Genomic DNA, 15,145 nt, shown 5'->3' with positions numbered 1-15,145 from the left:
CCTCATCTTCCACCTAGATTTCTCCAGTTTCCTCATTTCCCCTCCCCCCACCTTGTCTCAGTCAAATCCCTCTAACTCAGCACTGCCTTCCTACCTTGCAATCTTCTTCCTGACCTCTCCGCCCCCACCCCACTCCAGCCTATCACCCTCACCTTGACCTCCTTACACCTATCGCATTTCCAACACCCCTCCCCCAAGTCCCTCCTCCCTACCTTTTATCTTAGCCTGCTGGACACATTTTTCTCATTCCTGAAGAAGGGCCTATGCCCGAAATGTCGATTCTCCTGTTCCTTGGATGCTGCCTGACCTGCGCTTTTCCAGCAACACATTTTCAGCTCTGAATACAATCCTCACAAAAGAGGATTGGATAAATACTAGAGAAAAAAATTACTGAGAAAAATAACTATTTGGATGACTCTACCAAAGAGCCAGCTCAGGCACAGTGGGTCAAATAGTAATCTTATGTGTTGTATGATTCTATAACAATAATCCAATTAATCAACACATTACCAAAGGATCAAGACAAAAAGTGCAAATGAGATTTAGTACAGGTAAGTGAAAAATATTACAAGTCAGCAGAAAATACTGGGAACATTCTTAATCAATGTTGTCAAAATACTTAGGTAAGTGGTTAAAGTATGTTTCTGAATGATAATATCTATTCATGTAAGATAAAAGGAAAAGCTGCCATAGTCCCAGAGGTCTGTCATTAGAAAGAGACAACTGTGGTGAGATGAAACTGAGGAGCACCAGGTTTCAGGCAAGGGGAGAGGTTGAGAAGGCAGGACTTCATGGTGACGTCAGCTAATACAGGAATCTATTTATGATACACCAGTAATCAAAATTGTAAACAATGCTGAGGCATTAATCAGTCACCGAAATTTGAGGCCATCAACCAGTTCTGAAGAAGGATCACTGCACCCGAAACGTTAACTCTGCCTTTTCTGCACAGATGCTGCCAGATCTCTCGTGTTTTTGCAGCAATTTCTGCTTTTGAACCTGAAACTGGCACAAGTTCTGGTGAAGAGTCACTGGACTTGAAACATTAACTCTGCTTTTCCCCCACAAATGCTGCCAGAGCAATTTCAGATTTTGTTCCAGATCTCCAGCAGCTGCAGTTCTTTTAATGTGAAACTCACTTCTGGCCAGATTCACCTTTTGATCGCTGAGACACAAGGAAAGCACTGCAAGAAGCGGAGCTGACCTGTTCCAGAATATTGCAAGAGAAGGTTAAAACATCTCGAATCTTTAGTTTGAAAAGAATTAAACGGAACCTGATAGAGCAACTAAAGGTGTTTTTTTTTCTGTTCAATTAACTCCAGAGCACCAGATTAGGTTTAAACATGTACTGAAAAAAAAGTTTGAGGCACACACAAGTAATCATCACACAAAAATAATATCTGGAAAGATTTCTCACTTAGGGCCCTGGGACATAAGCTTTGGAATCATTCAGGAAATATGGTGGTTAGGAAGGCATATTGGATATTTGCCTTTACCAGAAATAATGTGCAACACCTGTACATTTTAGCTGCATAGCTCTTTATAATCAGTAATCTTCCAATTTTACTCAGTATAATCTTCCGAATGACCCTTTAACACACCCAAACATCACCTGGGAGTTTAGCCAAAATTCCTGTTATTGTATATATTGAATCCTCAAGGCACAGACTGGCAGTTATGGAGAGAACGGGGAAAAAAAGGGATAGCTGTTGGTTATAAGGGAGTTTTGTACTTTTAAGAACCGGCAGTAAATTGGAAATGAACAAATACATTCTCATGAAATAAAAACAGAAATTGCTTCAAATATCAGCAGGTCTGGCTCTATCTGTGGAAAGAGAAACAGAGTTCACCGACCACTTTAAAACAGAGTATTCGAGAAAAATAAAACTCTGGAAATTATTGAATACGTGAGATCATTCTTCCGAACCGCAAAATACCACAAAATGTAGAGAGGAAGGGGTGGAATTTAGGAATTCCCACGAAAGGTCAACTGTCCCGAAGTTGTTCCCAGAGGCAGTTATATTTTATTGATTGAATACACGCCACCCTGTACCTACTTCCTTAGCCAAGAGCAACTCAATTTACATCAGCAAATATTTACTTGTTAGTTGAACGTTGCACTTCTTTGATTGGTTTGTTGACCTCAGTCTGCTCACATTGGCCACTCTTTACCCCGTTGCTTGCAACTTGTGAGTTTCCACTGAGAATCGGCAGCAAGTCGTTCGAAAGCTAAACTTCTGGAGAGGCAGATTTGTTTAGGGCTGCGGGTGGCGAAAAGAGGGTGAAGCAAAAAGCGCAGCCACCCCCCTCCCCCTTTGCCCGCCGCACAGCGAGCTGTATGAATCCCTGTAACACGGCGAGAAATGCTGCGGAATCTCGCAGCGGCGGTGGACGGTGCCCAGGAGCCAGGTGAGTCTCCCGCCGCCGCCGCTGCTGCTGCTGCCAGGCAACCGGGCAACACCGTGGAGTCAGGCGCTGCGGCGGGGAGCTAAGGGCAGGGTCCTGAGAGAGCGCGAGCCGCTGCCATGGCGCCGCGCTAAGGCCCTCAGCCCGGGCTCCGCGAGCAGGGCCGGACCAACTCCCTCTCCCCGGCCGGCTACTCCTCTCCTCGGAGCTGGGCCCAAGGAATGCGGCCATCGAGCACCAACACTCCGCACTATGGAGGAGGATGGAGGGTAGGTTGGGAGCAACCGGCACTATTTCCCCTTTCATCCACCTCCCTGACACTCTCTCCCCGTCTGAACGAGTTGCTCCCCATCTCCGTCCTGTCCCCGATCTAGGGGTGGGCTGCTTTCCGACCCTTTCTCAAATCCGTGACAGTCACCGCGCTCTTTAAAAATACGCGTGCAGTTTATCTGCTTCGTGTGAGATCTCTCTTTGTATGTAAACCCAACTTTTTTCTTAACTCGAGGAATCACTTGATTGCATCCTGTTCTGCAGATGCATCCGTTGCCCGTTTGAACTGACAAATTTGTCCCTCCCGTTTCTGATTCTATGCCGAGAGGTTTCTTGATCATGATTGCGCTTCGACCTCTGGATTTTTAAAAACAAATTCTAAAATGCCATTTCCCTAGTATTGCTGCAACTTAAGTTGTCGAAGTAATCCATGTGTGCGCAAAATTCGAGAAGCTGCTTCATAAACCTGGAACATTACCATGAACTAGCAAATGTCATTATTTGAGGTTCAGACAATTCCAGTACTGTCCATTACAAATCATATATTAAGCAGGACTAGTACTAAAGGCGTTCCGTATTTCAATATTCATGTAGGTGTAATAGTTTCAGTTGGAAAACTTCAAACCAAAAATGTACTGACGTGGTGGAATGGTGTTTGAGATGCAGTCAACGTTAAGCTGTAACTTTCTATTGTCTTCCTCGTAATTATTGCCTAGAAAGGTGTATGTTTCGTGAAAGTTAGCCTGACTGCCTAAAAAGCATTTAGCTTACTTACCACTGCAAACAGATGCTGAGGGATGCAGAGGTTACACCTTAATAACTAAAACAAAAGTTGCTGGGGAACCTCAGATCTGGCAGCATCTGCGGACGGAAAGCAGAGTCAACATTTTGGGTCCAGTGAACCTTCTTCAGAACTCTGTATAGATTAGATTAGATTCTGTACAGTATGGAAACAAGCCCTTTGACCCAACAAGTCCGCACTGACCCTCCGAAGAGTAACCCACCCAGACCCATTTCCTAGCCTATATTTACCCCTGACTAATGCACATATCACTTTGGGCAATTTAGCATGGCCAATTCTCCTGGCCTGCACATCTTTGGATTGGGGGAGGAAACTGGAGCAAACCCATGCAGACTTGGGGTGAATGTGCAAACTCCACGCAAACAGTCGCCCGAGAATGGAATCAAACCTGGGTCCCTGGTGCTGTGAGACATCAGGGCTAACCACTAAGCCACCATGCTGCTGCCCCCCGCCGCCACACCCCCCGCCCCCCATGCTGAGTGATGTTTTGTTCGAGAACATTTGTGTGAAATATCATGGCAAGTTTTACAGTCCTAAAACTGCTACATAAATCTACACCGATGACATAGAGTTAGACAGCATAGAAATTGACCCCTCAGTCCACCTTATCCCGATATCTTGAACTGATCTAGTCCCATTTGCTAGCATTTGGCCCATATTCCTCTGAATCCTTCTTATTCAGATACCCATCTAGATACCTTTTAAATGTTGTAATTATACCCGTCTCCACCACCACCTCTGGCAGCTCATTCCATACGTGCACCACCCTCTGCGTGAAAATGTTGTTCCTCAGGTCCCTTTTAAATCATTCCCCTCTCACCTTAACCCTGTACCTTCTAGTTTTGGATTCCTCTACCCTGAAGGAAAAAAAACTTGGCTATTTACCCTATCTATATTCCTCATGATTTTATAAACCTCAATAAGGTTCTCCCTTCAGCCTCAGATGCTCCAGGGAAATGGCCCCAGCCAAATCAGCCTCTCCCTATAGCTCAGATTCTCCAATCCCGGCAATATCCTTGTGTCTTTTCTGAACCTTTTCAAGTTTCACAACTTTCTGACAGCTGGGAGATCAGAATTCAAAAGCAATATTCCAAACGGGCCTCATCAGTGTCCTGTACAGCTGTAACATGACATCACAACTCCTTTATTCAATGCACTGACCAGTGAAGACAAGCCTGCCAATGCCTTCTTCACTAACCTGCCTACATCTTGCAGTTAAATTTTAACACACCCTTTAAAGAGTTCCTTTAATGTGACCATTCATTTTTGTAGAATCATAGAGTGGTTACAGTGCAGAAGGAGGCCATTTGACCTGCTGAGACTGTCAGGTCTCAGCCATTGGAAAGATGTTGTGAAACTTGAAAGGATTCAGAAAAAATTTACAAGGATGTTGTCAAGGTTGGAGGATTTGAATCATGAGGAGAAGTTGAATAGGCTGGGGCTGATTTCCCTGGAGCGTTGGAGGCTGAAGGGTGACCTTATTGAGGTTTATAAAATCATAAGGGGCACGGATCGGATAAATAGGCAAAGTCTTTCCCTGGGGTGGGGGAATCCAGAACTAGAGGGCATAGGTTTAGGGTGAGAGGGGAAAGATATAAAAAAGAGCTACGGGGCATCTTTTTCACGCAGAGGGTTGTGCGTGTATGGAATGAGCTGCCAGAGGAAATGGTGGAGACTAGTACAATTGCAATATTTAAAAGGCATCTGGATGGGTATATGAATAGGAAAGGTTTGGAGGGATGTTGGCCAGGTGCTGGCAGGTGGGTCTACATTGGGTTGCGATATCTGGTTGGCATGGACGATTTGGACTGAAGGGTCTGTTTCCGTGCTGTACATCTCTATGACTCCAAGCAGTTTGTTCCTTAATGTCGCTTACAGTCTCGCTCATTAGTGTTGTGTATGGTGCTGCCTTATTGAGTGTTTACAATGGTATAAACCAATTTTATTGATTCATTTTCACGGGAAGAAAATTTGACTGTTTTATTATTGCTGTTTATGGTTCCTAGACTAGGAAACTTTTAAGTAACCTACCCAAATAGTCATTCTTTATTTTATAAACCTAAGTATTAAGTAAAACTGTTTTTATACCTCTAACACAACCCTATCATCTTGTCAGCACCTAGCATCTACAGGCACTCTTATGCTGTCACACAGGACCAATGGACAGTAATCAGAAATGAGAACCCAGGTATTTATGTTCCTGTTCCTAATGCAGTGATCTAAGGCAGTGTATCAAGTCTTCCTTCAACTGGGTTCTTATTAGTCAGTAGAAGACACAAATTGATTCTGATTTTTTAAGTCCTTGTGCTTCATTTTATCTTTTCACTGTGCAATTACAAGCATTGCCAAAGGGTTATAACAGCCAAATCACATGAAAAATATTGTTATAATGTAAAATCAGACTTACTAAGGATTAAATTTTTTCCTAATGTCTCTGAGTGGAACTGCAGATAATTTGCTTACAATTTTTACAATCAATGAATTATGACCGAGTACAAGAAGAGTTTGAGAGATAATATATACTTTAACTGATTACGAAATCAAATCTAGAGCGAATCTTAATTACTCTAAATTCATTCTTAGCCAAATATTCCAGTAAATCTACAGCACTAGTGTCTACCCAATAATGTAGAATCTGTGACTGGTACAGCAATACTTAGACAATATTCAGGTTTAGGTGATAACTGCGCAAAAAATGTTTGTATCACATAGATGCAAGAGATCTCCAGTAAAAGAAAGAATCTAACCAGCTCCTGATGATGAATCCGCCATTGTCAACATTTACCCGAAACTTAATTGGACAAATCACAGAAATATTGTGACTACAAGAGCCAGTCAGTGGCTAAGAATTCTGCAGAGAGTAATTCACTACTTTCATCCCTTACTGTTGCACGATCTACAAGGCAAAGACAGGATTGATAAAACACTCCTCACTTGCATGGGTGTGTGCGGTTTCAATAGCACTGGGAAAATCTTAAACCAGCCAGGCCAAAGCAAGCTGATTTAAGAGTACCACATTAATCACTTTAAACATTTACTCCCTTCATTGGTAGTGCAGAGTGGCTGCATTGTGTACCATTTAGGAGATGCAGTTCAGAAAGTAACTAAGGAACCTTCGAAAGTATTTTCTAAATACATGACTGCTACTAGCTTTTTGGAAAAGAGCAGTGAATGCCTGAAAATACGTTAACCTTCAAATTCCCCTCCAAGCTGCATACTATCCTGGCTGGGCAATGTAAGACTTCTTTCACTGTTGCGAGTTAAAATCCTGGACCTCCCTTCTGAACAGCACTTTAGTTGGACCTACTGTGGATGTACTGCAGGAGTTTAACACAGTTCACTACCACCTTCTCAAGTTGGAGTTAGTGAGGACTGCAGAGTCAGAGTCGATAAAGTGTGGAGCTAGAAAAAGCACAGCAGGTCAAACAGCATCAGAGGAGCAGGAGAGTCAGTGTTTCTGGTTGGGACTTTTCATCAGGACCTGATGAAAGGTCCCAACCTGAAATGTCGACTCCCCTGCTACTCTGATGCTGCTTGACTTGCTGTGCTTTTTCCATCTCCTCACCGCCTTCTCAAAGCCAATTGTGAACAATGAATATGCCTATAACGAAAAGAAATAGAATTTTATTAGGACTGTCTAATTGAGTGTGTAAAATCTGTTTATAGAGCAAAGGATTTGTGTTCATGAGCAGCATTCACTGGTAGATGTCCAAAACATTTTACAGCTGATTGAATATTTTTTGAAGTGTTTTTACTGTTTATAAGAGAGAAAGCATGGCAACTAATGTTTACACAGAAAGTTCCAACCAACAGTAGCATGATAATGATCAAATGCACTGTTTTGATCATGTGATAAAAGGATAAATATTGACCAGGACATAAAGGAGAACTCTTCTGCTCTTTTAAATAATAGCATTAAATCTTTTAGATTCACGTTTAAGGCCAGAAGAACTTCTTTTTAACAGAATCGTATAATCCCAATAATGCAGATAGAAGCCATTTGGCCCATCAAGTCTGCACCATCCCTCTTAAAAAGCATTCCACCCAGACCCCCCACATCTTATTTTGCCATCTAGACTGCACATCCCTAGACACTATGAGACAATTTAACATGGTCAATCCACCTAACCTGCACATCATTGGACTGTGGGAGGTAAATGGAGTACCCAGCTGAAACCTACACAGACATGGGGAGAACATGCAAACTCTACACAAACAGTCACCCAAGTCTGGACTCCTAGATCTGCGAGGTAGTAGTAGTAACTCATTAATGTTTCCTTTAAAAGTTGGCATTTGCAGTTCCAGCTCACCTGCAGGACAACATTAGTGTCAGTGTTCATCTTGCTCAAACTTCAAGTCTCCTCTTTCACTATATTCATGATGTTTTTTCCTTCCCTTTGATACCTCCTTGTGAATTATCCTGATGAGTGCAAGCTGAAAAGCTTGACAAAATGACTTTTTTTTTGCCCCAGCCGTACTCCAGATCTGCAGTACCAAACAACTGTTTGAAACTGGGGTTCTTCTCTTTACAACAAAGAGGATTTACTAAAGATGCTGAAAATCCTGAATGTTTTTGACAATAATTAAGTGAACTGGTTTGCATTGGCAGAAGGATCAGTAACCAGAGAATGTAGATTTAAGATGGGTGACAAGTTGAAGTATTCTGATTGGGGGACAGCTGAGCCAGTAACAAAATTATGGTATTTTTGCTGTTCACACTAATCTGAATACTCAATAGAATTATCAAATGTTACAGTACAGCTCGAAGCCATTCAGCCCATCATATAAGCAGTTGGTACACACAAGTTCAACTAGTTCTGCAGTTTAGCACTTTCCCTGCAGAGCAGCAAGTCTGCCTTTTTTCACATAATCATACAATTATGTTTTGAAACCATGATTGAATCTGCCTCTACCACACTCAGACATTACATTCCAGATCATTCACTGGCTTAAAAAAATGCTTTATTCCCATGTCGGTATTGCTTGTTTGGCTAATCACCACCTTAAATCTGTGTCTCTGGTTCTTAATCTTTTCACCATAGGAACCATTTCTTCTTATCTGCTTTTCTGCAAACCCCTACATCAAATCTCCTCTCAAACCTCTCATGGACAACAGTCTCAGTTTTTCTAATAATCTATATAACTGAAGACTCCCCTTCCTGGAATTGATTTCATGATTTTTTTTCTGCACCACCTCTGGTGTTTACTCATTCTTTCCAAAGTGTAGTGCCCTGAACACTATATGCTCAGGATGACACTGAACCAGTTTTTAGTAGTTTTATCATACCTTCCTTGTTTTTGTACTTGTGCTTTGTTAAACATGCTCTTGACTTATCCTGCCATCTTCAGTGATTTTGTGCACAAATGATTTGCATCCTTTTGCTCCTGTACCTCTTTTAGAATTGTGCACCTTTATGCTGTTTTTATCTGCTTCCTGTTTTCCTACAAAACTTTCTGCATTAAATTTCATGTACCCACCTACTGCTTTGTCAACCCATCTATATTTTTGCAGTTTAACACTACTCTCCTCTCAGTCAAAATAATTCCAAGATTTGGCATCTGTAGATTTTGAAATCGTCTCCTATACTGCACAATCAAGTTCATAAATCGAGAAGATCTAAAATGACTATGAAACTTCTCCAGTCCAAAAGGCAACCATTAACTACTACTTCTTGACTGTCAAGGTCTTATCTATGTTGCTATTGCCCCTTTTTTCCCCTCTAATGTTGCTCACAAGCCTGTTATCAATACAAATTTGAGATCCATGTATACCATGTCTTCAAGATTGCCCTCGTTGACTCTGTAACCTTGTCAGAAAATTCAAATTAGTTAAATACTCTTTGCTTTTAACAGATTATGCTGGATTTCCTTAACGTAATCTGCTTTTGTCCAAGTAGTGTTCAATTTTGTCCTGAATAAATGTTTCTAAAAGCTTCCTACAACTGAGCATAAACTGATTAGTTTGTAATTGCTGGACTTGTGCTTGTACCTATATTTGAACAGGAATCTATCATCTGCAATTCTCCAGACCTCTGGTACTAGGAGAATTGAAAGTTACGCTCTGTGTCTGTTAAATTTCTATCCATTCCCCAGAACCCTTCTGCTGTTTTGCTCTTGTCCCTTTATTTCTGGCTTCTTATCCTCGCCTTTTATGTCCAGCCTCCATTCACTGCTCTGCTACCCCTCCTTTTATGTCGACCTTCCACTCCCTGCTATGTTCACTTTTTAAAATAGAGCGTTCGATGCAAACTTATTGCTTTCTTTAAAAATGTCATGTAACAAGTGGAGTCTTTGGGAGTCAAAGGTGCTAGGGTAGTCTGAACGCAATACCTGATTCACTTTGTAAAATAAAAGAAAGAGGCATATGTCAGATATGGACAGCTGCGATCAAGTGAATTCCTAGAGGAGTACAAGGGCAGTAGGAGTAAACTCAGGAGGGATATCAAGAGGACAAAAAAGGGACATGAGATAGCTTTGGCAAATAGGGTTAAGGAGAATGCAAAGAGACTCTACACATACCTTAAGGACAAAGTAAGCAGAGAGAAAATAGGGCCGTTAATCTCTTTTAAATATTCTAACTGTACCAGTTCATTGCACACACAAACCACTCTTTGTGGAAAAATAAAAGTTGCCCTTCTTGTGCTTTTTAAAACTTTCTCCTCTCACCTCAACTTAAATATGCTCCCTCGTTTTGAACTCCCCCACCCTAAGGAAAAGGCCTTTGCTCTTTCTAAACCTAATCTATACTCCTCATGGCTCTATAAGGTCACCCCTCAACTCCCTACATGCCAGTAAAGAAGTCCCAGCCTCTACTTAGAACTCAAACCCTCTAGTCCTGGCAACATCCTGGTAAATCTTTACTGACCGCTCTCCAATTTAAAAATCTTCCTATGGCAAGGCTACCAGAACTGGACACGGTACTCCAGAAGAGGCCTTACTAATGTCTTGTACATCCAAACTCTTCTCCTCAAAGGTCTGAGCAATAAAAGGAACAGTGCTAAACACCTTCTTAATCACCCTGTCTACTGGTCAATCAAATTTCAAAGAATTATGTACTTGAACCCTGAGATCTCTTTGTTCTACATCACTACCCTGGTCCCTACCCTTAATTGTATACATCCTACCTTGTTTTCTTTACCAAAATGCAGTACCTCACATTTATCCAAAGTAACCTCCTTCTGCCACTCATTTGCCCATTGATCCAATTGATCAAGATCTCTTTGTAATCTTGGATTATCTTCTTCAATGCCCACTTTTCCACCAAGTTTGGTGTCATTTGGAAACTTGCTAACCATGTCTCCTATTTTCTCATCCAAATCGTTTGTATAAATGACAAACAACGTGGACCCAGAACTGATCCCTGTGGAACACCGCTGGTCACAAGCCTCCATTCCGAAAAACTACCCTCTACCACCACCCTATGTCTTGCACCATCAAGCCAATTTTGTATTCAACTGGCAAGCTCACCCTGAGTCCCATGTGATTTAACTTTACAAAATTAGGCTACCATGTGGAACCTTGTCAAAGGCTTCACTAATGTCTACCACTCTGTCCTAAATTTTTTTGGTTACTTTCTCAAAAAACTAAATCAAGTTGGTGAGACACAGGTTTCCTTGCACAAAAGCCATGCTGACTATCTCTAATCAGTCGCTGCCTCTTCAAGTGCATGTAAATCCTATCTTTCAAAATCACCTCCAACAACTTATCCACTACTGATGAAGATTGAAATCACATGACCCCTGTGTTTTTTTTCAAATAGCACTGGCATGGTAGGTAGCGTTTGGGCTCCAGGCTGGCAGCATAATTTGCTCTATGTATGTATCGTCTTTGTTTCTTCCTTTCTTCATCTTCGAGGCTGGAGCAGTGTTAGCAGGACCGTGGCTGGTTGCAGCATCGACAGTATGGGCTGGGACTACCGATAGCGGCGGTACCTTGTGCTAAGACTGTTGGCGGCAGATGGGGGGTATTGGTGTCATCGTTCCTGTTCCCTGATTGGGACTCTTTAAGATGCAGAATACCTTGCAGAAGCTCTGAAGCTGTGCTTGAGACACCAATTTGAACAGATGATTCACTCCTTTTATTTAGATAATTTCTTTTTATCCTAATTACATCGCAAAATGGTGTCGTATTATGGTGACAAAACACTTTTCATTATATTTTCAAAATATGTGACAATAAATTAATCATGCATTCATTCACTCACATGATTATTTCAGTATCTTTATTGTAAGTTTGCTAATTATTTCTCAATGCACACTCCTAGCAGTGTACCCTTTGTCTATTGTTAAAGGGTTTATGAAGTAATTCCCTCAGTGACTTTGCTTTTTGATATTTTCACCACATAAGCGGGTTCTCCACCTTGAAGCTGCCAGATATGTTGGATAGTTCCAACATTTCCTGTTTGTACTTTGATTTGACAATTATATCTTCCAAGCTAAGATAATTTCTCATGATTGTTTTGATCTCATCTCTAATTAATTGAGCTATCCCACCTCATTTTTCTTTCTTCCTATCCTTTTGAAATATCAAATACCCCTTAGTTCCCATTCTCGATCACCTTACAACCAAGGCTCTGTGATGGCCATCAAATCATGCCCATTTATTTCTATTTGTCTATCAATTCAGAACTGCTAACAGTACACCACGTGCGATCAAACTAGGGCTTTCTGTAGATGAGATGTAATATCTACCACCTTTGTATTCCAGCTATTTAGCATTTCATTAGCCTTTTTGATAACCTGATTACCTATTTATATTACTGTTAATAGTGGAAGCATGAAATTACTTGCATATGGTGCTGCCTCACTTTGTGCTTTTGGCAAATTTGCATATGTGTTGTATCTCATCATCCAGAGTTGTCGCTAAATGCAGTCTTCAACACGATTTGGTTTTGCTGGTGTTGGACTGGGGTGTACAAAGTTAAAAATCACACAACACCAGGTTTATAGTCCAACAGGTTTAATTGGAAGCACACTAGCTTTCGATGAGGCTCAATCGTAACACAGAATTTATAGCAAAAATTTGCAGTGTAATGTAACTGAAATTATACATTGAAAAATTGATTGTCTGTTAAGCCTTTCATCTGTTAGAGTATAGTGATAGTTTCACTTCTTTCATGTGTAAATCACAAAACCTTTTTTTTTAAAGTTGCATTCTCAGGTTAGCTGTTAACAATGGTGATAGCTAGACTATATGTTGAAGGTAAAAACAATGACTGCAGATGCTGGAAACCAGATTCTGGATTAGTGGTGCTGGAAGAGCACGGCAGTTCAGGCAGCATCCAAGGAGCTTCAAAATCGACGTTTCGGGCAAAAGCCCTTCATCAGGATGTTAGGCCCCTGTGTTCACTGTCTATGACCTGATGTTTAGATTGATTCTAATCTAAAAAGTGAGAAAACGGAGTTTTACATAAATTCATGCAGTGTTTGAGCAAAGTACAATGTAACTCTGCAAGTACAAATTCACCCCACAAAGTATGTGTGCATGTGGGTCTTTGTCTGTGTGTGTGTGTGTGTGTGTGTGTGTGTGTGTGTGTGTGTGTGTGGGGTGAGTGCAGAGTGTCTTAAGTCTGTGGGAGTGTGTGTCTGTGTGTGTGTGTGTGTAGGTGTGTGTAGTGCAATGGTGATCACCTGTAATGTGACATGAACCCAAGGTCCTGGTTGAGGTCCTCCCTATGGGTACCGAACTTAGCTCTCAGCCTCTGCTCGGCCACTTTCCTCTGCTGCCTGTCCCGAAGTCCACCTTAGAGGATGGTCACCTGAAGGTCCGAGGCTGAATGTCCTGGACGACTGACGTGTTCCCCAACTGGGAGGAAACCTTCCTGTCTGTTGATTGTTGTGTGGTGCCCGTTCATCCGTAGTCTTCAATGCTGGCATTGAAAATCGTGAAATTTCTATTCTGACCTTAATTCAATGTTTCTCCAACCATCAATTCAGTTTTGGAATCGATCAATATAACTACAAGTATGTAGTGGAGAGGGACCATTGGAGCTAGGTAGTGATCAATAAATCCATTGGGAAATTCAGGAAAAATCCCAAGTGATGACAGTGTGAGCATTGACACAAAAGAAGGAAAGGGTAAAAATCTGTGTTGATTGAGTTAAATGAAGTAGATTGGGAAGAATCTCCAAACACTTGTTGGGTGATTGGACTGTATGTATCATATTAATGATCATTGAGTTTTTGGATTTTGAATATTTGAACATTGGTAATTGATATTGGTTATGGTCTGCATTTATAGCTGAATTAACATTAGTCCATTTCAGAGCTTTGTTCTTTTAAAAAAAATCATTTATGGGACGGGGTGGTGTTAGTATTTATTGCCCATTTGTAATTGCTTGAAGGGTAGATAAGAATCAGCCCACTGCTATGAGTCTGGAGTCACATGTAGGCCAAACCAGGTAATGCTGAGTTTCTTACTTGAAGGAAGCAGGTGAACCATGTTTTTTTTCCCTGCTAATCAACATGGTCATTGGTAGGCTCTTAACTCTAGATTCTTATTGAATTCAAATTCCATCAGCTGCTATAAATTTAAGCCTGGGGCTCCAGAACATTACCTGGCTATCTGGATTAATTGTCTAGTAATAATACCACAAGGTCATTGCCTTCCCTTAACTTTGTTTAGAGAAATTGAAGAGTATTGTTCTTCCTCTCATGACTGCAGTTAATCCAAAACTGTTGTTGTGTACTGAGTAGTAGAATCAAATAATACTCCAGAGTACAGCAAGATTACGCCAAACCTTTTGAGTGTAATTAGTCAATCCTACTTCATTGCTTCTGTCCTATTGCTGCATTTTAAATATGTTCAAAACTCTTCCAATTTACTTTTGAAGCTGTCGTGATAGTAGCTTTTAAAAGAGAATTGGATAAATACTTGATAAAGTGAAAAAAAATTGCAGGGCCATGGAGAAAGAGGTAGGAGATGAGGGCATCTGGATTATTCTTTGAAAGAGCCAGTACAAACCCGATGTGCCAAGTAACCACTTTAGTTGTATTATTTGAATTTTATGATGCAGTAACCATTCACAATATTGTACTTTAATTGTTGAGTCTATAAAGAAGTTAACAGTTCAGTTAGACTGAAGTAAATGAAAACATAGACGAATAATGAGCTCACAATTAACTTACTAAATATGTGTTCCAAATATGGACCTATGTATTCTTTAGTTTCTGTAGAAATAATCCGGTTGAAACCTGACTGCTTTGATTAACTAAACAAAGTGGCCAGATCTCTCCAGTAGCAGCAGTGATGGTCAGATTCATACTGCGTTCAAGATTTCCCCAACCTGATGCTGGTATGTGTTTTTTTTAATGATTCTGATCCCTGCTGACAAACCGATGCAAACCACAGTGTCCACAATGACATAAATTGGAGTTAGGACAAGACCGAGCATGCCCACATTTTATCATACTAGCTTCCGTGTGGTAAGTTTTAAGGTCTGATCTGAAAGCTGATGAATGGGTGAGATTAGGGCAGGTGAGGTGAGTAGTTAATTTAGCATGGAAATTCAGTAGGGTTAGATAGAGTGGTTGGGTTGTGGTTGATTGGGGGTTAGGAATTTAGGAATATCCGAACAAGTATAGGCTGTTCAGTATATTGAGCCAGCCCTGCCATTCAGTACAATAATGACTGAATGAACACCAATTTAACACCCCCCGCAATCCCTGC

The 15,145-nt window shown here is 41.1% G+C and overlaps 1 protein-coding gene across 12 annotated transcripts in view; it reads left to right on the top strand.

The window, feature by feature from the left end:
* The first annotated feature begins 2,181 nt into the window (after nucleotides 1-2,181).
* LOC140492064 (kelch-like protein 3) overlaps nucleotides 2,182-15,145 on the top strand; it is a 119,385-nt gene continuing 106,421 nt past the window's right edge. For 3 of the 12 annotated variants that reach the window (XM_072590742.1, XM_072590734.1, XM_072590731.1), the window contains exon 1: nucleotides 2,184-2,409. In XM_072590742.1, coding sequence (XP_072446843.1) covers nucleotides 2,339-2,409 — 71 coding nt within the window. In that variant the 5' untranslated portion in view covers nucleotides 2,184-2,338. The other 9 variants (XM_072590740.1, XM_072590732.1, XM_072590739.1 and 6 more) reach the window with 6 other exon arrangements.

The sequence above is a fragment of the Chiloscyllium punctatum genome, chromosome 20 (assembly GCF_047496795.1).
Source record: "Chiloscyllium punctatum isolate Juve2018m chromosome 20, sChiPun1.3, whole genome shotgun sequence".
NCBI lineage: Eukaryota > Metazoa > Chordata > Chondrichthyes > Orectolobiformes > Hemiscylliidae > Chiloscyllium > Chiloscyllium punctatum.
This window is presented reverse-complemented; position numbering and strand designations above follow the sequence as displayed.